Consider the following 22,386-nt stretch of genomic DNA (forward strand, 5'->3'; position numbering starts at 1 on the left):
CTGTATGTTCCTTCCTACCTTCCTGGGTCTATCCGGGTGGCCCAGTGCACTGGACAACTTGGAAGGGAAGCAGTGATGTAAAAGTTGCCTGGCTTATACCCTCAGTGGGACATGAAACATGTGCTGTCCTGCTCACATCAAAGATAATTTTGCCATAGTATTTAATGGTAGCAAGATAGGGCCCATAGGGCTGGAAGGACAGAGCTATTAGGCAGTAGCAGCTCTCAGTGGAAACATATGGAAAAATATGTCCTGTCATGAAGCCATACTGAGGTTAAAGGCTTGGATGACCCTGCATCACTGCCTGGATTCAGGGAGAATGGATGGAAGAAGGAGAAAGACTCAGAAGGACATTTTGGGGGGTGGAGAGATTTTTGAGCTGGAAAAGATTTTGTTTCTTTGTCCCTCCCTTTAACTCCCATGCCCAATATTAGTTCTAAAAACTACAGTGCTATCCCAGCCTAATGGAGAAGGCCCATGACCCTGGCATACAGAACCCAAGTGTTTGTTTATTCTATTTCCTTATGGTAACTCCAAATCCAGCTTAGCGCTGCAGTGCTTTTTATTTAATTAAATATTTCCTGCAGCGTTTTGGGGACGCTGAACTGGTGCAGAGCTTGCTGTAATGCACTGGGAGAACAGAATGCATGGGGTGGATTCTGGGCTAGATTCTTTTATTATTATTATTTATATATTTATTATTTATTATAGTAGTACCTAGCAGCCCCAGTCATGGACTAGGACCCTATTGTACTGTACAAACACAGAACAAAAAGACAGTCCCTACACCAAAGAGTTTACAATCTAAGTAGAAGACAAGAGACAACAGATGTATAAAGACAGACTGAAGAGTACAGGGAAACAATGAGATAATATTGATCCACATGATAGGCAGTGGTTTCAACACTTGTCAATTTATTATTAATGCATATAAGAACTAATAAAAATGAGGAAATATTGTGGAATATTATTTCAACTTCTAGTCAAAATTTCAAAAATTTTAGACTAGCTCTAAAATCACCTTATATTCCTGGAGCATTATGATCAGAAAATACCGTGGAAAAGCATTTTTTCAGTATAAATGTTCTGTTCCTTTGTTTGCTGAACTATGAAATTCCCCCTTCAAGCTGCTCTGTTCTATCTTTGTCATCACTGTAAAGTCTCTTTTTAGACTTATAGTCCGTTCCAAAATGGTATTCCCACAGGAGTGGAGTAGTTTGCAGTAAAAGCAGATATACGTGTGCTTGAGGAAGCAGAAGTGTACAACTCCTTGCTCATATGTAGATAACTTTGTAGACTTATTGTCTTGAAGGATAGTTTTGTGATTAAAATGCAGGACTGGCAGTCAAGAAACCTGGGATCTGTTCATTGCTGTGTTGCAAACTTCCTGTTTGACCTCAAACAAGTCTCCTAATGTCTCTGTGCCTTGGTTTCCCCATGTGTTAAATGGGGATAATAATGCTTCCCTATTTCATCTATGGTTAAATTCTTTAGTGTTTGTAAAGTACTTTAAGATGGCAGGATGCTACAGAAATGAAAATTATTATACTATTGAGGCTTTCAAAGATTGACCTTGACAAAAAAGGTAAACAGAAGCATGACTGATAAGTCAACAAGCATTAGAGAACCCTGAACTGCACTGCACTTCCATGCTGCTGAAAGTAATGTAATCATCTCTAATGTAGTTGTTAGAGGGGCTTCCCAATCTCATTGGGAGATCATGTTTAGGAAGGGCTTTTCCATGGCAAGCAATTACGAAATGAGAATAGAACTCAGTGTGGGGGATGAATGAAAACAAACATGAGTCTAGTAATGACTGTTGGTGGTTAATACTTGACCATTACTTCTTGACAGGATTAATGTCTTTCTAATCACACTAATCCCTTTTGATAACTTTATCCATAATCCATCTATTTCAAAGCAATATCCAGATGGCTTCTGGTGGTGGGGAAGAGACACATGTTTTCCCTTTCCAAGGGTATGTTTTTTGATGTTGAGGCAGGTAAAAAAGGAATGCAGCCTTTTAAAGAGGAAGCTATGTAGCAAGAAGTAGGAAATCTACAGAAGGCTAGGATGGTTCTGATTTTACTAATGTAAGTAAAAGTTTTCCCAAGCACCCATGTATATCAATGACTGCCAATATGACCCCAAAAATGCTGCTGAAGAGTTGTCATCTGTTTGCCATGGGACTTTCTAATTTGGGTCAATGGCAATCTGGGGAGTTCCCCCCACGATTAGTCAGAAGTTATTTTAAAATCTTTGTTTTGCTTTGCGTAAGCAAATTTTACTCAAAGCACACATGAAATACACTAATAAATAGTCTCAGTTATTTGTGCCATTACTGGGTAGTTCAAAATAAAACTTTTTTATTACATCCAGTCTTGTATTTTTAAAAAAATCCCTAGATTCTTGATCTTTCTTTCCCCTTCCAACTTCCCCTTAAGATTTTAGCCCAGATATCTTACAGTCCATTGAGACCTTACCATTACCCTGGATCCCCTCTTTGTTCCTTCCTCCTAAACTACTAAACTGGAGCCCAAACAAACATACCTGGTATTGGATAGAACTTTATTTTTTGTAGATGAGTAAAAATTGTAAATCACATTGAGATGCTCTCATAGAAGGTGCTATATAAGTGCAAGTATTACTATTGGGGATCATTCTTCCTAATGAATTCAACCATAAATTGTTTTTCAGGAAATGGAGCAATGTAAATGTAGAGCTAACTAAAGCCTCATGAAAGAGTGGAGCACATTTTATTTGTTACAAATAAAATTCTGTACCCTACAAGTAACGATAATATGGGCCATCAGTTCTGCAGCATTTAAAGACCAACAAGTTACAGTAAAGTATGAGAGGGGTAGCCGTGTTAGTCTGAATCTGTAAAAAGCAACAGAGGGTCCTATGGCACTTTTAAGACTAACAGAAGTATTGGGAGCATAAGCTTTCGTGGGTGAGAACCTCTTGCATCTGAAGAAGTGAGGTTCTTACCCACGAAAGCTTATGCTCCCAATACTTCTGTTAGTCTTAAAGGTGCCACAGGATCCTCTGTGACAAGTTACAGTAAGTCAACTTTAATGAGGTTTGATGGCCCATAAACCCAGAAACATATGGACTCATAGTGAACACAGAACTTGCAGTGGGTACAGCTTAGATGACCAGCCTTATGGATGATTGTTGGACCCTGGGAATGCATGAGTTCACCAAGGATTTATTGGATCAGCTAGGTTGAATCAGGAAAAGGCAGAAGCAGACTACTCCAAGGAGCACAAAGAAGCCCCTGAAATATTTTCCCTATTTTATTGGAACATTACACACATCAGATTTTTTGTTCATTTCAAAAATTGAGGTCATGGGGTTGTGTGTCAGAGAGAGGAATTTATAGCAATATAGGAATTGCCATACTGGATCAGACCTGAGATCTGCTCTAGTTCATTATGCTGTCTCAGATAGTGCCCAACTTCAGACACTTTAAACTTTAAAGTAAGGTGCAAGAATTGTCTCAGTCCCTACTAGCTCGGCATTGGCTTAAACTTTCGACCATGACATTTAATATCTCTTCCAAAATTTGTTAGCATTAACTATTCTAATATACATTTTGGAAAAGCTATTCAACCTTATAGTCAAGGGCATCTTTTGCTGTAACAAAATTAACAAATACTTCCTGGGAGTGGTGTGAAAAGAACATTCATGTTTTTGCAGAAATGATGGAAAGTGCAAGGGTTGCCATAACTATTCGGATAGGCTGAAAAGTATTTTAAGTTGTAGGACTCCCCTTTGCCCAAACTTTGACAAACACCAAACAACTCTTTGAATGCTTTACCATATGTCTGGTGACTTCATTTCATGTATCAAACATTTTTCATGTGACTTCAAGGCTGATCAATTTCAGAGGCCTGATGAGGAGTGACATTATAGTACATGTGAGCCAGATATTGGTTGGAAGATATTGAAATGTGTGTCTGCTAAGAAGTTAAAAGTGAACTAATACAAAATCTTGAAAGAAGCTTGTGAAACTACTGGGAGTATTTTTGTTTACTTATATAGTCAGGAATGTGCATTATAAGAACCTAGAATAGAGGGAAAACCTGAATTTGATAAGGTCAGCTTGATTTAAGATAGACAACCATTTGGAAGCTCACCTCTCCTGACTTCTCTATTTTTCTAGAAATTAAGAAACATATTTTTCACTGACATTCTTCCATCCCATTATAAGAACTCTTAGGGCTGCTCAGACCAATAGTGAGGAGACCCTCTCTTGGAGGAGTGACTGCATATTACTTATGTTATGCAATAGTTGTGATGCTGGGGGGGTGTGGTAGACTGGATCTCCTCTTCCTTTTGGCATCAACAAACACCTGAAGACAACTGAGAAAAAATGTCAGACTTGTCATATTAGTTACTGGACTTCTCTTCTTGAAAGTGATTATAAGGGGTTGCTTAAAATGTAGCATGCCCCAGCTCACCCACAGCCTTCAGACAGGTAATTTCTACCCCTTCCTTTTCTAACTTGGGCATTGCATGAAATTAACAGTATGTGCCTTGCCTGAGAACTGCAAAGCCTAGTCAGCCTTTCACCCCTCTACTGGTTACCCCTGTTGGCCTCCATAGTTAATTACTTTTGAGGACTGTCTCATCACTACTTTATCTGGTGGCAGGTGTAATAATCTTATTACAGATGATGATCTTGTTAATTAATATCCCCAAAACAGGACAATCTCATTATTAGCCCCCTCCAGGATTTATCACCTATGAGCCAAGCTTTGACTGGATCCTAACTGCACACCATATTCCCATGTGTAGCTCCCTTGCCCTCCAGTTGATGATAGGCATACGAAGCAGCAGAGATGTACTTGTTTTGCGAATAACCAGGTCCATTCTAGCTTTGTGTGCAGAGTGCCTTCACCATCAATCCCCTGTTGATCTATAAAACAATGAACAGCCATGAAAACTTCTTCATATTGTCCAACCAATATGATCATGTGGTTAAACTGTTATTAGAATATTTCTAGATTCTAGGGTATGGTTTGTATTATATTCTATAGTGATGAAGGAAAGCACACAAATTTTGCATTCTCATACTCTTTTCAGCATGTAGGTCTTTGATGTAAGTCATATAGGGGAAGAATACTCCTATCTGCATAAACTGCTTGGGTTAGTCCAACCCCCTTTTACTCTTGTGTTAGGTTCTTTGAAAATGAAGATTCTATTGCTCTGGGTTTAGGCTGTATTAGAGGAATCTCTTTGTCTTAGGCCTATATAGTGTGTGAGGTTTAGAAACAGTTACATGTTTTTATGATTTGTGCAATGCTCGCTGGATGTTGAGGCATATGCCCCAGACCCTACTGTCCACTTTCAGGCTTTTTTTAGGCCTTGTCTAAACGAGGAAGTTTAACAAAATCGCATAACCCACTTGTGTGGACACTCTTATTTCTGTTTGAGTGCCTTCCATCAACGTGGTTTACATCAGTAAGGAATCAACTAGCCCTATTTAGTGCAATCAGTACAACTTTCTCACATACACAAAGATTTAGGCTGACAGCAAAGAACGGTGTTAAATGCTGGCTGAAGCTACAAGAGCTGTGGGAAGACTATCTGTAGTCTCTGTGGTGGGAGAGTGCTCATTTTCACTGAAGGGCATCTTCCTGATTAACAGAAGTGATGACTGTCTCAGAAGGGGTCACACGCAGTCATCCTTTGCTAGAAGCTTGGTGGACACGCCACTGGGCCTCAAAAGAGAGAACTGTGTTTAAGAACCTAAGAACACAAGAACGGCCATACTGGGTCAGACCAAAGGTCCATCAAGCCCAGTATCCTGTCCTCTGACAGTGGCCAATGGCAGGTGCCTCAAAGGGAATGAACAGACAGGTTATCATCAAGTGATCCATGCCCTGTCACCCAATCCCAGCTTCTGGCAAACAGCGGCTAGGGACACCATTCCTGCCCATCCTGGCTAATAGCCATTGATGGACCTATCCTCCATGAATCTATCTAGCTCCCTTTGGAACCCTGTTATAGTATTGGCAAAGAGTTCCAGATGTTGACAATGCATTGCGTGAAAAAATACTTTCTTATGTTTGTTTTAAACCTGCTACCTATTAATTTCGTTTGGTGGCCCCTTGTTCTTGTATTGTGAGAAAGAGTAAATAACACTTCCTTATTTACTTTCTCTATACCACTCAGGATTTTATAGACCTCTATCATATCCCCCCTCAGTCGCCTCTTTTCCAAGCTGAAAAGTCCCAGTTTTATTAATCTCTACTCATATGGAAGCCATTCTATACCCCTAATCATTTTTGTTGCCCTTTTCTGAACCTTTTCCAATTCCAATATATCTTTTTTGAGATGGGGCGACCACATCTGCACGCAGTATTCAAGATGTGGGCATCTCATGGATTTATATAGAGGTAATATGATATTTTCTGTCTTATTATCTCTCTTTCTTGATGATTCCCAACATTCTGTTTGCTTTTTTGACTGCCGCTGCACATTGAGTGGATGATTTCAGAGAACTATCCACAATGACTCCAAGATCTCTTTCTTGAGTGGTAACAGCTAATTTAGACCCCATCATTGTATAGGTATAGTTAGGATTATGTTTTCCAATGTTCATTACTTTGCATTTATCAACATTAAATTTCATCTGCCATTTTGTTGCCCAGTCACCCAGTTTTGTGAGATTCTTTTGTAGCTCTTCGCAGTCTGCCTGGGACTTAAATATCTTGAGTAGTTTTGTATCATCTGCAAATTTTGCCACCTCACTGTTTACCCTTTTTCGAGATTTATGAATATGTTAAATAGGACTGGACCCAGTACAGATCCCTGGGTAACACCACTATTTACCTCTCTCCATTCTGAAAACTGACCATTTATTTCTACCCTTTGTTTCCTATCTTTTAATCAGTTACCAATCCATTAGAGAACCGTCCCTCTTACCCCATGACTGCTTATTTTGCTTAAGAGTCAGTTAGTAGTCCTGCAATTTCACATTTGAGTTCCTTCAGAACTCTTGGGTGATTGCCATCAGGTCCTGGAGACTTATTACTGTTTAGTTTATCAATTTGTTCCAAAACCTCCTCTAATGACACCTCAGTTTGGGACAGTTCCTCAGTTCTGTCACCCAAAAAGAATGTCTCAGGTTTGGGAATCTCCTTCACATCCCTAAGAGTAAAAACTGATGCAAAGAATTCATTTAGTTTCTCCGCAATGGCCTTATCGTCTTTAGCATCTCGGTCGGTCCAGTGGCCCCACTGGTTGTTTATTAGGCTTTCTGCTTCTGATGTATTTTAAAAAAAATTTGCTATTGCTTTTGGAGTCTTTGGCTAGCTGTTCTTCAAATTCTTTTTTGGTCTTTCCAATTATATTTTTAGACTTCATTTGCCAGAGTTTATGCTCTTTTCTATTTTCCTCATTAGGATTTATCTTCTACTTTTTAAAGGATGCCTTTTTGTCTCTCACTGCTTCCTTTACTTTGTTGTTTAACCCCAGTAGCACTTTTTTGGTTCTCTTACTATGTTTTTTAATTTGGGGTATACATTTAAGTTGAACCTCTATTATGGTGTCTTTAAAAAGTTTCCATGCAGCTTGCAGGGATTTCGCTTTTGGCACTGTACCTTTTAATTTCTGTTTAACTAACCTCCTCATTTTTGTGTAGTTCCCCTTTCTGAAATTAAATGCTACAGTGTTGGGCCGCTGTGGTGTTTTCCCCGCCACAGGGATGTTAAATTTAATTATATTATGGTCACTATTACCAAGCGGTCCAGCTATATTCACCTCTTGGACCTGATCCTGTACTCCACTTAGCACTGAAAAGGGGACTAATGGTTAAGGCACAGGACTGGGAATTGCAAGACCTAGGCTTTTTTCTAAGCTATGCCACGGACTTCAAGTGTGACCTTCAATACGACACTTAGGGCCAGCTTCTTTCCCCCTTACTTGTGCTGGGCCTGATTCTCCACTGAATTGTACCTTGTGGAGTAATTTATCTCTGTGAATAGTGAGTGTAGAATACTATCATTTTGAACTGGTTGCATTTTGCACTCACTTTTCACAGGTGCACACAAGGTGCAAGGAGGTGAAGCATCAGGCTTCTTGAGTAGTACCTGACTCCACAAGTCATTCTAATGTGAGTAAAGGTGTCAGAACTGGGCCCTTAACCTTTAAGTGTCTGATGGCCTGTCTGTAAAATTAAGATGATAATAAAGGGATATTTTGAGTTTTCATTCATTAATGCTTTAAATACATTTGGGATTATCAGGCAGAAGATATTCTGCATACATGTAAAATTACTTATCATAACAAAGAATTTCCCCCCTCAGTTTGGGCCTTGGACCTCTGCGGATGATATTTCAGGCCATGGGCCAAATCTTGAGAGATGCTGAGCTCCCATAACTACCATTTATTTCAATGTAAGCTGCAGGTGCTCAGTACTTCTGGCCATACAAGCTGCAATGGTTAGACACCATGTGGGAGAGTTAAAGAGGGAATTTCTACCTTGTAACGTGGAATTTATTTCCTCTGTGGTTCAAAGCCAGAAACATAACATTAGTTTAGTGTGTGCAATGTAATCAGTTTTCATCTAGAAGGTTTAGTTGGCAAGCAGAGGGTAAATCAAAAGCCAGAGGACAACTGCCGACTCTTAGAAATAAAACATATTAAGCTGGCTATCTGTGTTGTTACTAAGATTTCCAAACAACCCGTGTTTCCAGAAACATTCTGACCATCTAACAAACGGTTTGCTTCCAAATAGTTAGTCATCTTGCCTTTTGATCTTTTCTTTGTTCTGTTTAACTGAAGCTATAATAAATCTGTTAATATTTTAACAGGTAATTTACAGTAATTTAAACATTAGCAGGCATTTGTATTCTAATGTAAAAGCATCAGTTTAACTCTTAAAAGTATCTCATCTATGCTCTAACAATTTCAAAGTATGATCAACAGCACTGATCATTTTTAAAGTTTTGTAAACCATAAAAAGCAGAAGTGTCAGAAATCAATTATTAAAGGTATCACAGAGAGAGACAGCACTGATTTGCTGCTCCCTAAAATCCATTTTAAAACTCCATTTCTGCTGAAAGGCCTATAAGGAAGCAGACAATACATGGTGGCTTAGGTGATGGGCACTTAGAGAAAGCTATTTATGTGATACAAAACTTAAAAAAAAAAAAAAAAAAAAAAAAAAAAGGAAAATATGCATAAATATGAAAATATAGATTAATATAAAATTGAATTGTCTCTTCTGCCTCCACCCTTTGTATGCCACTTGTCTTCTTGGATTTAAGGTTTTCAGAGCAAGTGCATGGCTTCTTCTTCGTTATTTGTATTACCGTAGCACCTAGAGGCACAAAACGTGTCCATGTCAGCACCCAAGTCATAGGTAGTCTGGCCTAGTGGCTGGAGCAAGAGTCCTGCCTACCAGTTAAGAGCTGAATCCAGCAGGGGTGGGGCCAGGAGGGAAGCCCAAAGTTGTAGTCAGGTATCAAAAAACCAAAGCCTAAGCCAAAGGGTTAATCTGAGCCACAGTCAAAAAACAAATTTGGGGGGGTGGGGGAAATCAGTAATGACCTGGACCGAGAACCAATCTCCCTCTAGAAGTTGTCTCCATTCTTCAGATGTTGCCTTTATCACCAGTAACTTCTTGTCTCAGATATCATAATTCTTCTCAGTGGCTGTTAGTTTTCGTGACTAAAAGGTGTAGGGATGGAATTGTTTATGAGAGCCAGTATGTTGTGACAGAACGTCTCCAATAGAAAAGTTCAAAGCATCTGCCTCTATGGTGAAGGGCCTGGCAGGATTCGGGTGTACAGAGTGGGAGCTGAGGTAAATCTCTTTAGCTGACCAAACGCAATCTGTGTCTCTGATGACCGGACGAAAGTGGACCCCTTTTCAAAAGAGCGCAGTTTTCAGGACAAAAAGGTGAAAGAATCCTTTGATAAAACCTATAAAATTGGCAAACCCAAGAAACCACTAAACTTTTGTGGCATTCTACCTGGAGATGGCAGGAACTCGATTGTATCTCTATCAAACTCAAATTTCTCTAGTTTGTTGTAAAGATGGTTTTGGCAGAGTGTGTTGAGAACATGGGCCCTATTGCTTGTGCAGCATCTGGTTTTTGGAAAGAATGAGAATATCATCCAAATAAATAACCACAAACTGATCCAATATGTCCCAGAAGATATCACTGATTAAATGCTGGAACACCAGTGGAATATTACATAACCAAAAAAGCATAATCAAATATTCAAAATGCCCATAATGGGCATGGAACACAGTCTTCCATTCATCGATTTCTGTAATTTGGACCAGTTTGTATGGCCCATGAAGGTCCAACTTGATAAAAATCTTGGCCCAGCAGAGACCCCCCCCCCCAAAGAGTTTGTTAAGAATTGGCAGAGTCTCAATGTGAAGCATGCCATGCATGGTCCCCACTGGATATGCAGATTGTGGGAGACAAGCCAGGGAATGTCGAGGTTAACAGGGGAGTGAGGTGTTTGGATGAGACAGAGCTTTAGGACCTCCTGCTGACCCTGGAGCACAGTAACAAGGCTTTAGGCTATGCCATTTGATGAGTAACTGGGCCAGAGGAGAGGAGGGATCTGTCAACAGACTCCACCAAATAGGGAATGCTCACGCACTGAGTTGGAATATAGTGAACCTGGGCAAAGTCTAAGCCGATGAAATTGTCAGAGGCCACTGAATCCACAAGCACCTTCAGGTCAGCCTCTGATTGGTGGAATGTAGTAGCCTGAGGGGTAGTTAAAGGGTGCTGGCATGGTGTCCATCAAAAGCCAGGGTGCTGGTAGACAAGAGGTGGAAGGTCCTGGGGGAGGGGGGGGAAAACACAGGTTCAGCCCAGACCCCCCTATTGGGGCTGAGGCCTGGAGGCTTTCTGGTTGACACACCGCTCAGTTCTTAGTGGGGAATCCCATAGCATAGTGTCCAAATTCACCACAATACAGGCCTGGGCCTGAAGCACAAAGCTAGCTCTTCTGTGCACCAGAGGTGAGGTCGAAGCCGACTGATCTGCCCGGATCCCCGTGATGAGAATGTGGAAGAGAGTTGGGAACTTGACTCTCTCTCCAGGTAGTGTTCAGTCAGGTGTCCAGCACACAGCTTGACCCAGGTGTTCAGGTCAGGCGGCAGTTCTACCCATGCTAGCTCTTCCTTGATTTCCTCGCTTAACATGTGTTGGAAATGGTAGTACTGCATTAGTGTTTGCTGTCAGGTGCTGGAACTCTGCAGCAAACATGGTGATCAACCTGTTCCCCTAACGTGGTCCCCTAAGTGTGCTGTTGGCAGACAATGTGTGATTCACATCACCTAACACAATCACCATGGCTTAGATGAACTCTTCATAAAGAGGGCTAAAAATCTCCAGGCGGGGAGATGTCCAGGCCAGGGCCTCCCCAGGTAGCAAACAAATAATAAGTCCTACTTGAGTCTGATCACTGGAGAATGACTGGGGCCAAAACATGAACAGGAGCCGGCAAAAGTTCATGATGCCACAGAACTTGTTATGGTTCCTGTCAAACTTACCCAGCACTGGAATCTCTGTAGAAGCTGGGGCAGCAGATTTGGGCATAATGGCTTGAGCCTGTAGGGCTTCAGTTTGTATCAGCAAGGCCATAACCTGGGCCTGTAAGGTCTGCAGGATTCCCACAATGTCCAGCAGGGAGATGGCTGTCACTGAGGGCTGGTACAATGTGTGACCCCATCACTAGAGCAGGAGGAAACTGGGAAGCAGGAGTCACAATCTGCTTCCTGGTCTACTCTTGGGGAAGCACAACAACACACTGCCCCGACACAGGGCTCGTGGCAAAGCCCTCTTGAATCTTTACGCTTTTATGTAAAAACCAGACACAATCACATGCCTAGGTTGCACATTTGGTTACGGCAGTTGCTTCTGCAAATTTGTCATTGCACCCACAAATAGCCTGTTAAACAGATAACTGACCTTTTTTAATGTAACTATCCAATTTGCCCGTGCAAGAAGAGTAAATTCATGTAGAAGTTAGGTGCCAATTGCATACAATTTTTCCATGGGCAATTTTGAAAATCGGACCCTTGACATTCATAGAGAAGTCAATATGTACTTATTTTACTTGTGCCAAAATATACATGGAGCTTTGAGGCTGAGAATAAGGGGATACATTACTGGAATGGCTAAACAGAATATCTCCTGTTTGTTACTTTATTAGTGAAAAAATAAACTAACTGCTGTGGTCAGTTTATTCACTCAGCAACAGTAATTTAACCACATATTAGTCTAGTAATAACCACAAGTTAAGCATTCTGAGTACTAACCATAAGTTAATAGTCTCTGTATCTATCATCGGTACTTATGATGTCCATTACCATAGCAGCTGAGTGACTCACAGTCGTTAATGGATTTAAAGGTGGAAACACCCAAATGTGAATGCACAGTGTCAGTTACAGCTTATAGGAAAGAAGAGCAGCAAAACAGTAGAACAATGTAGTACTAGCCAAAAGGGCCAAGGGGAATGAGAATGGATTTTTACAAACATATCAAGGGGAAAAAACTAATAGGAAGAAGAAAGCATGTCTGTTTATAATATGAGGCAAGGGATGAAATTCATAGTGACCCAGGAACAGCCAAGGGGGTTGGACAGCGAGCCCACCCTGCATTCACCCCGCAGCAGCTCCTGTCCCACAGGGCTGGCCTGGCTCCCCGTTTCAGCCCATTGGCTCTCATGTGCCAGCAAGGTCATCCCCACTATGATGCACCAGCCCACTCCTTTCCTGGCCCTGACCCCACTGGATCGCCTGCCCCAAACTGGGCTGTGGTGAGCCAAAAGGTGGTTGGGCAACAACCCAGGTGGCAGCCTCAGCTCTGCAGCCTATGGCCAGGGTTAGGGTCAATATTTCAATGAAGATGGATATGTCTGCATAAATTAGTGGTCTTGGTAGTCAAAGAAGTCATAGGTATCCACCAATCTAGCCACTCACCCACAGCAGTGATTTGATTTCCCAGTGAGGGGAACCATATGTAACCCACATTAGCACAGTGTGGCTGTCTCCTGCTAGTTGCTAGACCATGCATGGAGTTTTGTGAAACTGCTACTTCTTTCAAGCTACTAGGATCTGTTTTTATTAGCTTGGGCGGTAGAGGCACATGCTTTTAGATCCAGAGGTCCCAGGTTCAGTCACCTCTGAGGACTGAATCTAGGACATCTGGATCTAAAAGCTCCTTCCAGAAGCATCATTATATAGGCACTCAGGTGGACACAGATAAATTAGAATAATTAAGAAATGAGGTTTTACATTGTACTAATTATATGCAGAAGATACTATATGTTTTGTGTGTTTTTTTGTGTTTGTTTTTTCTACAGCTTAATGTCTGGACTAGCAGCCTTGGATGCTAAGACTTCCAGTCGATTAGGCATCATAACCGTCACTTACTATCTATGGACAACATTTGTGGCTGTGATTGTGGGAATAATTATGGTCTCCATTATCCATCCTGGTGGAGCAGCCCAGAAGGAGAGCACTGAAGAGAGTGGAAAGCCAATTATGAGCTCTGCAGATGCATTGCTAGACTTAATTCGGTAACTACATTCATTCTTACTGCTTTTTGAAGGTAACACATTGCATGTTACATAACAACATAAGGAGCCATGACCTTAAGGATATATTTTGAAATCGGTGATGATCCTTTTGAGAATATGGCAGAAACTAGATCTAAAAACAATACCCCAAAATAAGATTATAAAGGTTAATAGGGAGCTCCTATTTACCCTTTCTCATACTAGACCAAGGAGACACCCAATCAAATGGAAAGGCAAACGATATTAAACTGAAAAAAAAGGAAATATTTTTACAGAATTCATAATTAACTCGTGGAACTTATTGGCACAATATGTTATTGAGGCCAAGAGTTTAGTAGGATTCAAAAAGGATTAAAAACATTTATTGTTTTATTGGTCTTTACCTCACTTAATATAAACATCTACTGGATAGTGGACAGTAGTTAGTTTCATGGTGTAGGGCAGAAGCAGGCCTCAGCCTAATTTGCTCAGGTTCAAGGCAACTTTAACTTACACCTTTTCTACTCTGAGCACAGGACTGTAAGTGCCATTGGTACTAATTTGGGGTCATTGCTCCTTGGAGAACTCTGGATACCAGCTGGATGACTCAATGACTAATGTAATATCCTATATGACTCATTTGTGATATAGAGGTCACACTGATGTCTTATTGACAAGTGGACAAACCCTGTCTCACAGCTTGCAGGGGTCATGGGTCTGCTGCCCAAATTCCCCCAGATCCTGCTCCCAACCTCACATGCAGTAGAAAGACAGGTTTCAGAGTAGCAGCCGTGTTAGTCTGTATCCGCAAAAAGAACAAAGAACAGGAGTACTTGTGGCACCTTAGAGACTAACAAATTTATTAGAGCATAAGCTTTCGTGGACTACAGCCCACTTCTTCGGATGCATATAGAATGGAACATATATTGAGGAGATATATATACACACACATCCGAAGAAGTGGGCTGTAGTCCACGAAAGCTTATGCTCTAATAAATTTGTTAGTCTCTAAGGTGCCACAAGTACTCCTGTTCTTTGTTCTTTTTAGTAGAAAGACACAAATCCCACCGCATCTGAGTCTGGTTTACTTGTAAACTGAACACAATGATGCCATATTTTTTTCAGGGAAGAATCAAACTCTGAATATTCAAATAGTCAAAGCCTGAAGTCTGCACACAAGCATTCGAGATTTATTCACACAAGAGCTTGGAGAAAGTGAAATTTAAAATTGTACTGGCAAGTGTCTACACCAGAATACAGTATATTTTTCCTGGAATGAGACATGGCTTGACCCAGAAGGAGGACAGAGTTCTCAAATCCCTTCACAAAATCCATGGCACAAGGCAATTAAGCTAGCCAGATGAACCTGTCCACATCATTTGTTTCTTGGATTGCACTCACACAGACGCTCAATTATTTTATGGAAATGTGATGAGATGTAATTGAGTTTAACCTCTGCATCCAGCCAATAACAGAACTGTCTTTTTAAAAGTCTATTTATTATTCCAAATGCTCTACTTTATGTGCATCCACCACAAATAAAATCCCACTTATTAAAAGAAAGACTGTTAATAAAACAACTGCTGGAAGTGGGTTTCCTGTTTGTTACATACTATGGGTGAAATCCTGGCCCTATTAAAGTCAGTGTCAAAACTCCTAAATATCTGTTAGGAAGTCTGGATTAAATGTAACAGTGTATCTGCTGGTTTGAGCTAGAAGAGTTGATCCTGTAGCTGAATGCTAAATCGCTTCCAATCACAGCTGGAGACAGTCTTTAAATCATACAGGAAGCACCTGGCATCCTGTGAATAAAGAATGCTAATGAACAAGAGAAATGTTACATAACTAAGGGTTTGGATAGGACTTGCTATGAATTTTAAATAGGTTTTAAAAGTGCTCTTGAAAGGTGCCATGTTGATTTGCTTTGGGATCTGAAGTCACAGAGACCATCAATTAATTTCATAAACTGTAAGTCACCAAACAGATGTCCATCTGACAATGTCTTTTTTTCTCCTTTCTTGATAACTATAGAAAACATCACCATCCTGCCTGTCACTCAAACCTATAACCTGGTCATCACCTCTCTAGGTCCCCACATCCAATCTAAGTCTAAGTCTTGCTGTTTCTTTCTACATAACATCTCTAAGATACGGTCTTTCCTATCCAGCCACACAGCTAACTCTCATCCAGGCTCTCATCTTCTTGCCTCCTGACCAGGGCCGGCTCCAGGGTTTTGGCTGCCCCAAGCAGCCAAACAAACAAAAACAAAAACAAAAAAGCCGCGATCGCGAATTCGGCGGGAGGTCCTTCGCTCCGAGCAGGAGTGAGGGACCATCCGCCGAATTGCCGCCGAACAGCTGGACGTGCCGCCCCTCTCCAAAGTGGCCGCCCCAAGCACCTGCTTGGTAAGCTGGTGCCTGGAGCCAGCCCTGCTCCTGACTATGACAATATTCTTTTCTCTGGCCCTGACAAATGCAGTCTTTACTCACATCCATTCAGAATGCTGCGGCAAAGATCATTTCCCTAGCCTATCGCTTTGTCCACATCCCCCCATCTTTGCATCCTTCCACTGGCTCACCTTTCTCTATAGCACCAAACATAAGCTACTTCTCTTCACTTTATCATCTCTCATCCACTATCGAGAGGTCAGCTCGCACCTCCAATCATCCATGACGCCAGCTTTCATCGCACACCTTTACATTTTCAAACAAGCACCTTCGTGCTGTCTCTCAAACTGTCCGTCATGGTTGGGAGGAGCTCCCCGTAAACATCTGCAAAGCTACCTCATTATCCTCCTTCAAATCTCTCCTTTGCCATGATGACTACAAAAAACATGACAAGGGTTGGGCCACTGGTGTGCTGAGATTACACTGCCTATTATGCTGACCAGTATTGTCTCACTGTTTTCTTGTACTCTTCTATTGGTCTGTCTGTATCCATCTGTTGTATCTTGTCTTATACTTAGATTGTAAGCTCTTTGGGGCAGGACTGTTTTGTTCTATTTGTAGAGCGCCTCACACAATGGGGTGCTGGTCCATGAATAGGGCTCCTAGGTGTTACAGTAATACATTTAATAAATACTACTACTAATAAATAATTATAATTTGAGCCAGTGGCCTAGAGGAGAAAAGCTCGTGATGCCATTACGTGTTTCCTGAGACAACTAGTTCATGCAAAGCTGGTTCTATACTAAATCATTTTTCTGGATCTTTGAATTTCAAGTATTAGAAATCTGAAATGTAGCCATCACAGCCTTGTAAGGATATCAGTGAACCAAAAACAAAACACAAGATGTAAATAAGAAGGAAATGTAAAATCTATATCTAGAATGTAAGCTTGTTAGAGCAGGAGATTATATTCATACCTAACCATAAATTACCTACAAATTATAAAAACCAAGAGCTAATGAGAATAAAAATGGTAATCTAATCATGTGAATTTAAAAGTTTTAGAATTATTGGATGGAGATTGCAGAATTGTTCCCAACTAGTTTCATGACTTTCTTCTTGTCTTACACTACATTGTAACTATATATATAAGATCTCTAAACGTTATCTGAACAGTAGAATTGTTTTTTGGTAAGTGCAGCAAACTGGGTTCTATTAAAGTGTTTCTATCTAATAGGCTTAGCAGGCTCAGATATCATCTCTACAACCTCTCAGTAAAAACAAAACTTGGCTTTGTCCTTAATGAAAGTTCATATCTTCCTTTTACTACCTCTAGAGATTGGATTTGTTCAGTTGTATCCTCTGCCAATGAAATCCTACCTCTGTCATACTTCATCACTTTATTAGCTTAGTAAAGAAAGAACATCAAACGTATTAAATAGACATTCAGAAGAGTAATGAGGCAAGAGAGTTAGAAGCTGTCAAGGTCCTTTAGCATCAGTTACAAGGCATAAAGCTTTCTGATGGCCAGGTCTAAATATATCATGATTTATATGCTTTAAAAGAGCATGCTGTGTAACTCCTACGTAAGAAGAATGTGACAGGTAAAAAGGTCTGAGTTCAGTGGCTGTAGTGATTTTCTGATATTTTGTCTTCCTGTTTGAATTGTATGAATGGTGGCACACACGGTTAAGTTGGGAGAGAGGTGTAGAGTCCAGGGAGTTTTTGCAATTAAGACTGAAGAAATGATGTGGAACATGTCCTGAGGCAATATAGCCACTGTCATTTCTTGGAATTTCCTATGCCACAGGAATCTGGAAACGTTCACAGAAAGAGCAAAAGTAATAGAAGAGATACAGATCAACCAGACTTGAACATGAGATCCTGAGATCCACCGCTCCTTCCGTTTTAAAAGACAGGGAAGGGATGGGAAAAAAATCCCTGGATCTGAAATAGTAGCTATGGTTTTTCTTACAGATCCAAAAACGGAAGATGCCTATTTTCTGAGTTGGATGTAGCACAAAGTGGCAAAAGTCTCACAAGAACTGTTGTTCTCATGGGATTTTAAGATAACTCACAAGATATTGGTACCTGAACCCTACTGCTGCTTTGGCCTTAAACCTGCTTTCTTAAACCTCACTTAAACCTAACCTAGATCCTACCTCAAACACTGCTGTGTGTAGCCATCAAGAAAAGACCCCTGGAGCTATCTAGTCCATCCTCATGCCAATGCAGGAGCTCTCCCTGGTACAGCTCACCCTCTTTCTTTTCCAATGTACAGTTGCTGGGGGCCAACTAAAACATGTGATTCATGAGACAAATGCAAGTCTGTAACTATACGGGAGATGCTTAGCAAGGCTGGTATTTTAGGTCAGGTCTGCGCTACAGACTTTTGTCGGTTGGGGTGTAATAAGGTGTAATTTGTGACAGACGTAGCAGTGCCAGCAAAAGCTCCTAATATAGACATTGTTATACTAGCAAAACCTGTGCTTTTACTGGCACAGCTTATTTTACTCAGGAGGCTAGAATAAGCTATCAAGGCAGAAGACCAGTTTTACCAATGTAAGCTGTTTCCACACTAGGAATGCTTTGTCGGTATAGTACCCCGGTATAGCTATGCTGATAAAGCACTCCTGCTGTAGACCTGGTCTCAGTCTCTTTTGGTGTAATTTTATTTCAAGTTTCAGATGTGTACATATTAACACCCTATTGTCTTTAATGTTTCTAATGCAAACTCTGAAAGGCATCTGGGAGTGTTTTCTTTCTTTCATACTTAGACTGTAAGCTCTTTGGGGCAGGGACTGTCTTTATATACTGTCTAGCTAGGGGACTTATATGGCCCCATTACAATAGTATCTGAGCAGCTCAGTCTTTAATGGATGTATTCTCACAACATTCATGTAAGGTAGGGAAGTACTATTAGCCCTATTTTACAGGTAGAGAAATATGGCAGAGAGAGACAAAATGACTTGCCAAAGGTCATACGGAAAGTCTGTGGAAGAGAAAGGAATGTTCTCTGTTTGTACAGTGCCCAGTACAATTGGGTCCAGGACTGGGCCTCCTAGCACTAGCACAATACTAAGAATGAATAATAAGCAAGGCTCTTTGGCTTGGTCTTTCAATATTAGTTACAACAAATGATTTTTTGGGATGAGATTTGTTAGGCCCCCCGGGAAATATGAATGGAAAATTATCAGCCATTTTTGTGTTACGCAAGAGCAGAGGGGGAAAATATCCATTTTTAAAAATTCAGATTTTGAGTGTCTTTCCACTTAGATAACTCAAAAATGGGCCAGATTTTCAGTAATTACTTCTGTGTACAAATCAGGTGGTTTAAATGGGACCTTTGCTAATTGCAGCTAGTTGGCAAATGTAAATGAATTACAGGTATACTTATTTGTACTCGCAAAATTGGAAGTCAGATAGAAGCCTATTTAAAGGTGAGCTGCCAAGCCAAAAAAGAAAAGTATGGTCCTCTTAGTTGCTGTATGATGCTAAAGAAGACTTCCAAAGAGCTTTTGTTTTTTAATTAGTTAATTTTGTCTAAACTTTTTGCTCCCTGCTTCTTTTTTAAGATTTGAAATCTCAGGTCTTGACTTGCCTTTTCTTGCTAGAGGAGTGGAGAACTAGAGAGAAAGTGACATCACATGTGTCTGAAACCAGGGCTGCAGTTTTCTCAAGAGATAGGAGACAGTTTAGTCAAACTGTTTAAAGCTCTGTGTTTTTGTTTGTCTTTATAAAAAGCCGTATTAACTCAAACTTCTGGCAAATGGTTGAGATAAAAGACCTGTAAAAATCCCATCTCCATCAGCTGAGGACTGGAAAAACTGAGATGAAGGATGGCTCAGAGAATAGGATGATAATCTGGTGCTTGTGAAACCCAAGTTCAACTCCCTGTTCACCCACTGATCTACTGTGTGACCTTAGGCAAGTCATTTAGTTTCTCTGTGACTCAGTTCCCCATCTGTAAAATGAGGATAACACATCCCTACCTCTCAGGGGTTTTGTGAGGCTCTATAATTAAAGACGGTGAGGCACTTAAATATTACAATCACAGAGGCCATATAACTACATAAAATATCTAAAATAAGATTGATATCATCATAATTGGCTGACATTTGAGCTCTCATTCTAACTCCCAGCCCTACAGCAAAAATGGGTAGGTCAAGACTTGAAATTCCTGATCTAAAGTACCAAACACCTACAAGAAAAAAATTGGGTAAGCAGGAGGATTTAGAATTTATGAGGCTACCTTTATGCATCACAAAAGGAGTAATACATGGAAATGTTTCCCCCCTTTTGCAGGTCACCTTTATAAATCAGGCCCTTAAAGTTTGAGGTTGGCATGGTGCACTATTGTGAGGAGGACAGCGATCTTTTCTTGAGTTTTGAAGTGTGTGGTTTTGAGACAGTACCTTTCAGAATGTTCTAAGTGCTTTTTTAAAAAGACAAAGATCATTGCTTTCCTTAAAGAAATAAGTATGTGTAATCCACTGTTGGGTGTTTTACTTGTTCCTCTCAGTGCATCATTCCAGATAGGTGTGTGTTTGTCTGGCTGTGCACACATTCAAAGCCAATGTAAAGCTGAACCAGTTAAGCAATACTCTGCATACTGTGGCCAGCCCTCCCTCCACTATAACGTTTCTGTGATCAATAATTGTGTACAATACACGTCTATCAATACATCTGTCCAACAACCGGTATACAGAGCCCAATCATTTAAATATTAGGACCATATATTCACTAGACAAGCTGCATAAAAAATCTGCAACAAATTTGGGGATGTACACTCAAATGCAAAATATCAACATCAAGCCCAGTGTTTAAACAAGCAGTTAGTATTCATGCCTCATCCTGTTGTCATAATCATGTTCTTTCACTTATGAGATTAAATCATGTTGCCATTGAAATAATGGGATCTTTGCCATACCTCAGGGGGAACAAGATTTGTCCCATAATCTTAAAAAAACTTGAAATGATTTAGAGTCCTAAACATCTTAATAGGCTGCCTCCCAGTTTTGCATGTAAGGCTGAGTATGTCTGCAAATCTCTGTATGTGTCCTATCCATTAGCTGATTGCAAATGCAGGATTTGCATGCATTTTTATTCCTGGTCAAGTCTAAATAGACATCATGCCATTGTGATGTAATCTGGCTCAAAAACACCAAATAAAACAACTCAGTACACTGAGGGTCAATTCTGATTGACCTACACTGATGGGCGACTTCATTGAAGTCACTGTGGTTTGCCTGGGAGGGTAAGTTAGTGCAGGCTTTATCCCCAGATGTTCATGAATGCTGCTAATTTAACAGGAATTAGAAGCAGACAATTGGAAACAGGGTACATATACACCAAGCTTGAGGTGTAGTTTCCAACTTGGGTAGACGTATGCGTGCCAGCTTTGGTTCATTTAGAACACTAAAAACAGAAATGTAGCAGTGGCAGCACAAACAACGGGACAGGCTAGCTGCCCTGAATACTGTCCCACCTGGGACCCTAGATATCTACCAGGGATGCTAGCCCAAACAAGTAACTGGAAATTACACCTCCAGCTCAAGTGTAGGCATATCCTCAATCAGATTGGCCAGGTTTACTCAAGAGAGATTATTTACATAATTAGTTTTGAAGAGGATATAAATAATTTAGGGTGGGATCTGTTGCCTTCACTGGGAGCAAAGCTAGGCCAGCCCTGAGGTCTTTTGAAAAGCTTACCTTTATTTCCAAGCTAGACACTTATAGATTCTACTGAAATTGTGTTTCTTCAAATGAGACAAGAGAGAGCTTTATTTCTTAATATTTACTGTAGTTTGGAGAAAGCCTCGGCTATGTAGAACCCGGAAATCACACTTGAATCTGTTTACAGTGGGAGTTGAACAGTATACTAATAAAAGTTGGCATCTACAGATTTTTTTAGAGCCTATTGAAATACCAAAGGGATTAAGCTATGATTGAGCTTTTTTATACCATGACCTACTATAATGAGTCACCGGCATGGAAATCGATGTATATCTTTAATGGAAATATCTGTTAACTCTATCTCATTGCAAACTACCATATGTCATTCATTTCAGACCCACTTTAGCTGTATCCCACTCACCCAAACCTGGTATTAACTCCTTTTTTAGGATTATAAATGACTTGACTCCTTATTTATGTTCACTCTTATGCCACTCAGGCTGTGAATATGCCCTGTGCTCAAACTAGTCTGCTAACTGCACAAGGGCTTGTCACCCTCCCTGCCCCCCCATGGTTGACTCCCACCTAAGGGGAAAGAAAACTCCAGGATGGATAATCAAAGAGGTTTCTCTTGCAGAGTTTCCTCCTCATTATTCTGTCAGGGGTATGTGACTTACCCATCTCTCCTGAAGAAGAAGCAGGGGGGCTGTCTCCAAAAACCAGCAGGTCCCAGGGGATTCACAGAAGCCAGGCCTTTCTGAACAGAGCCCTTGTGCCTA

General features: G+C 40.6%; 1 protein-coding gene across 1 annotated transcript in view; it reads left to right on the top strand.

Annotated features, from left to right (window-relative positions):
• Positions 1-22,386, top strand: part of SLC1A7 (solute carrier family 1 member 7) — an 83,458-nt gene that overhangs the window by 21,236 nt on the left and 39,836 nt on the right. The window contains exon 3 of the mRNA XM_054036515.1: positions 13,350-13,565. Within this exon, the coding sequence (XP_053892490.1) occupies positions 13,350-13,565 (216 nt within the window). The remainder of the gene's footprint in view (positions 1-13,349; positions 13,566-22,386) is intronic.

The sequence above is a fragment of the Malaclemys terrapin genome, chromosome 8 (assembly GCF_027887155.1).
Source record: "Malaclemys terrapin pileata isolate rMalTer1 chromosome 8, rMalTer1.hap1, whole genome shotgun sequence".
In the NCBI taxonomy this organism is placed as follows: domain Eukaryota; kingdom Metazoa; phylum Chordata; order Testudines; family Emydidae; genus Malaclemys; species Malaclemys terrapin.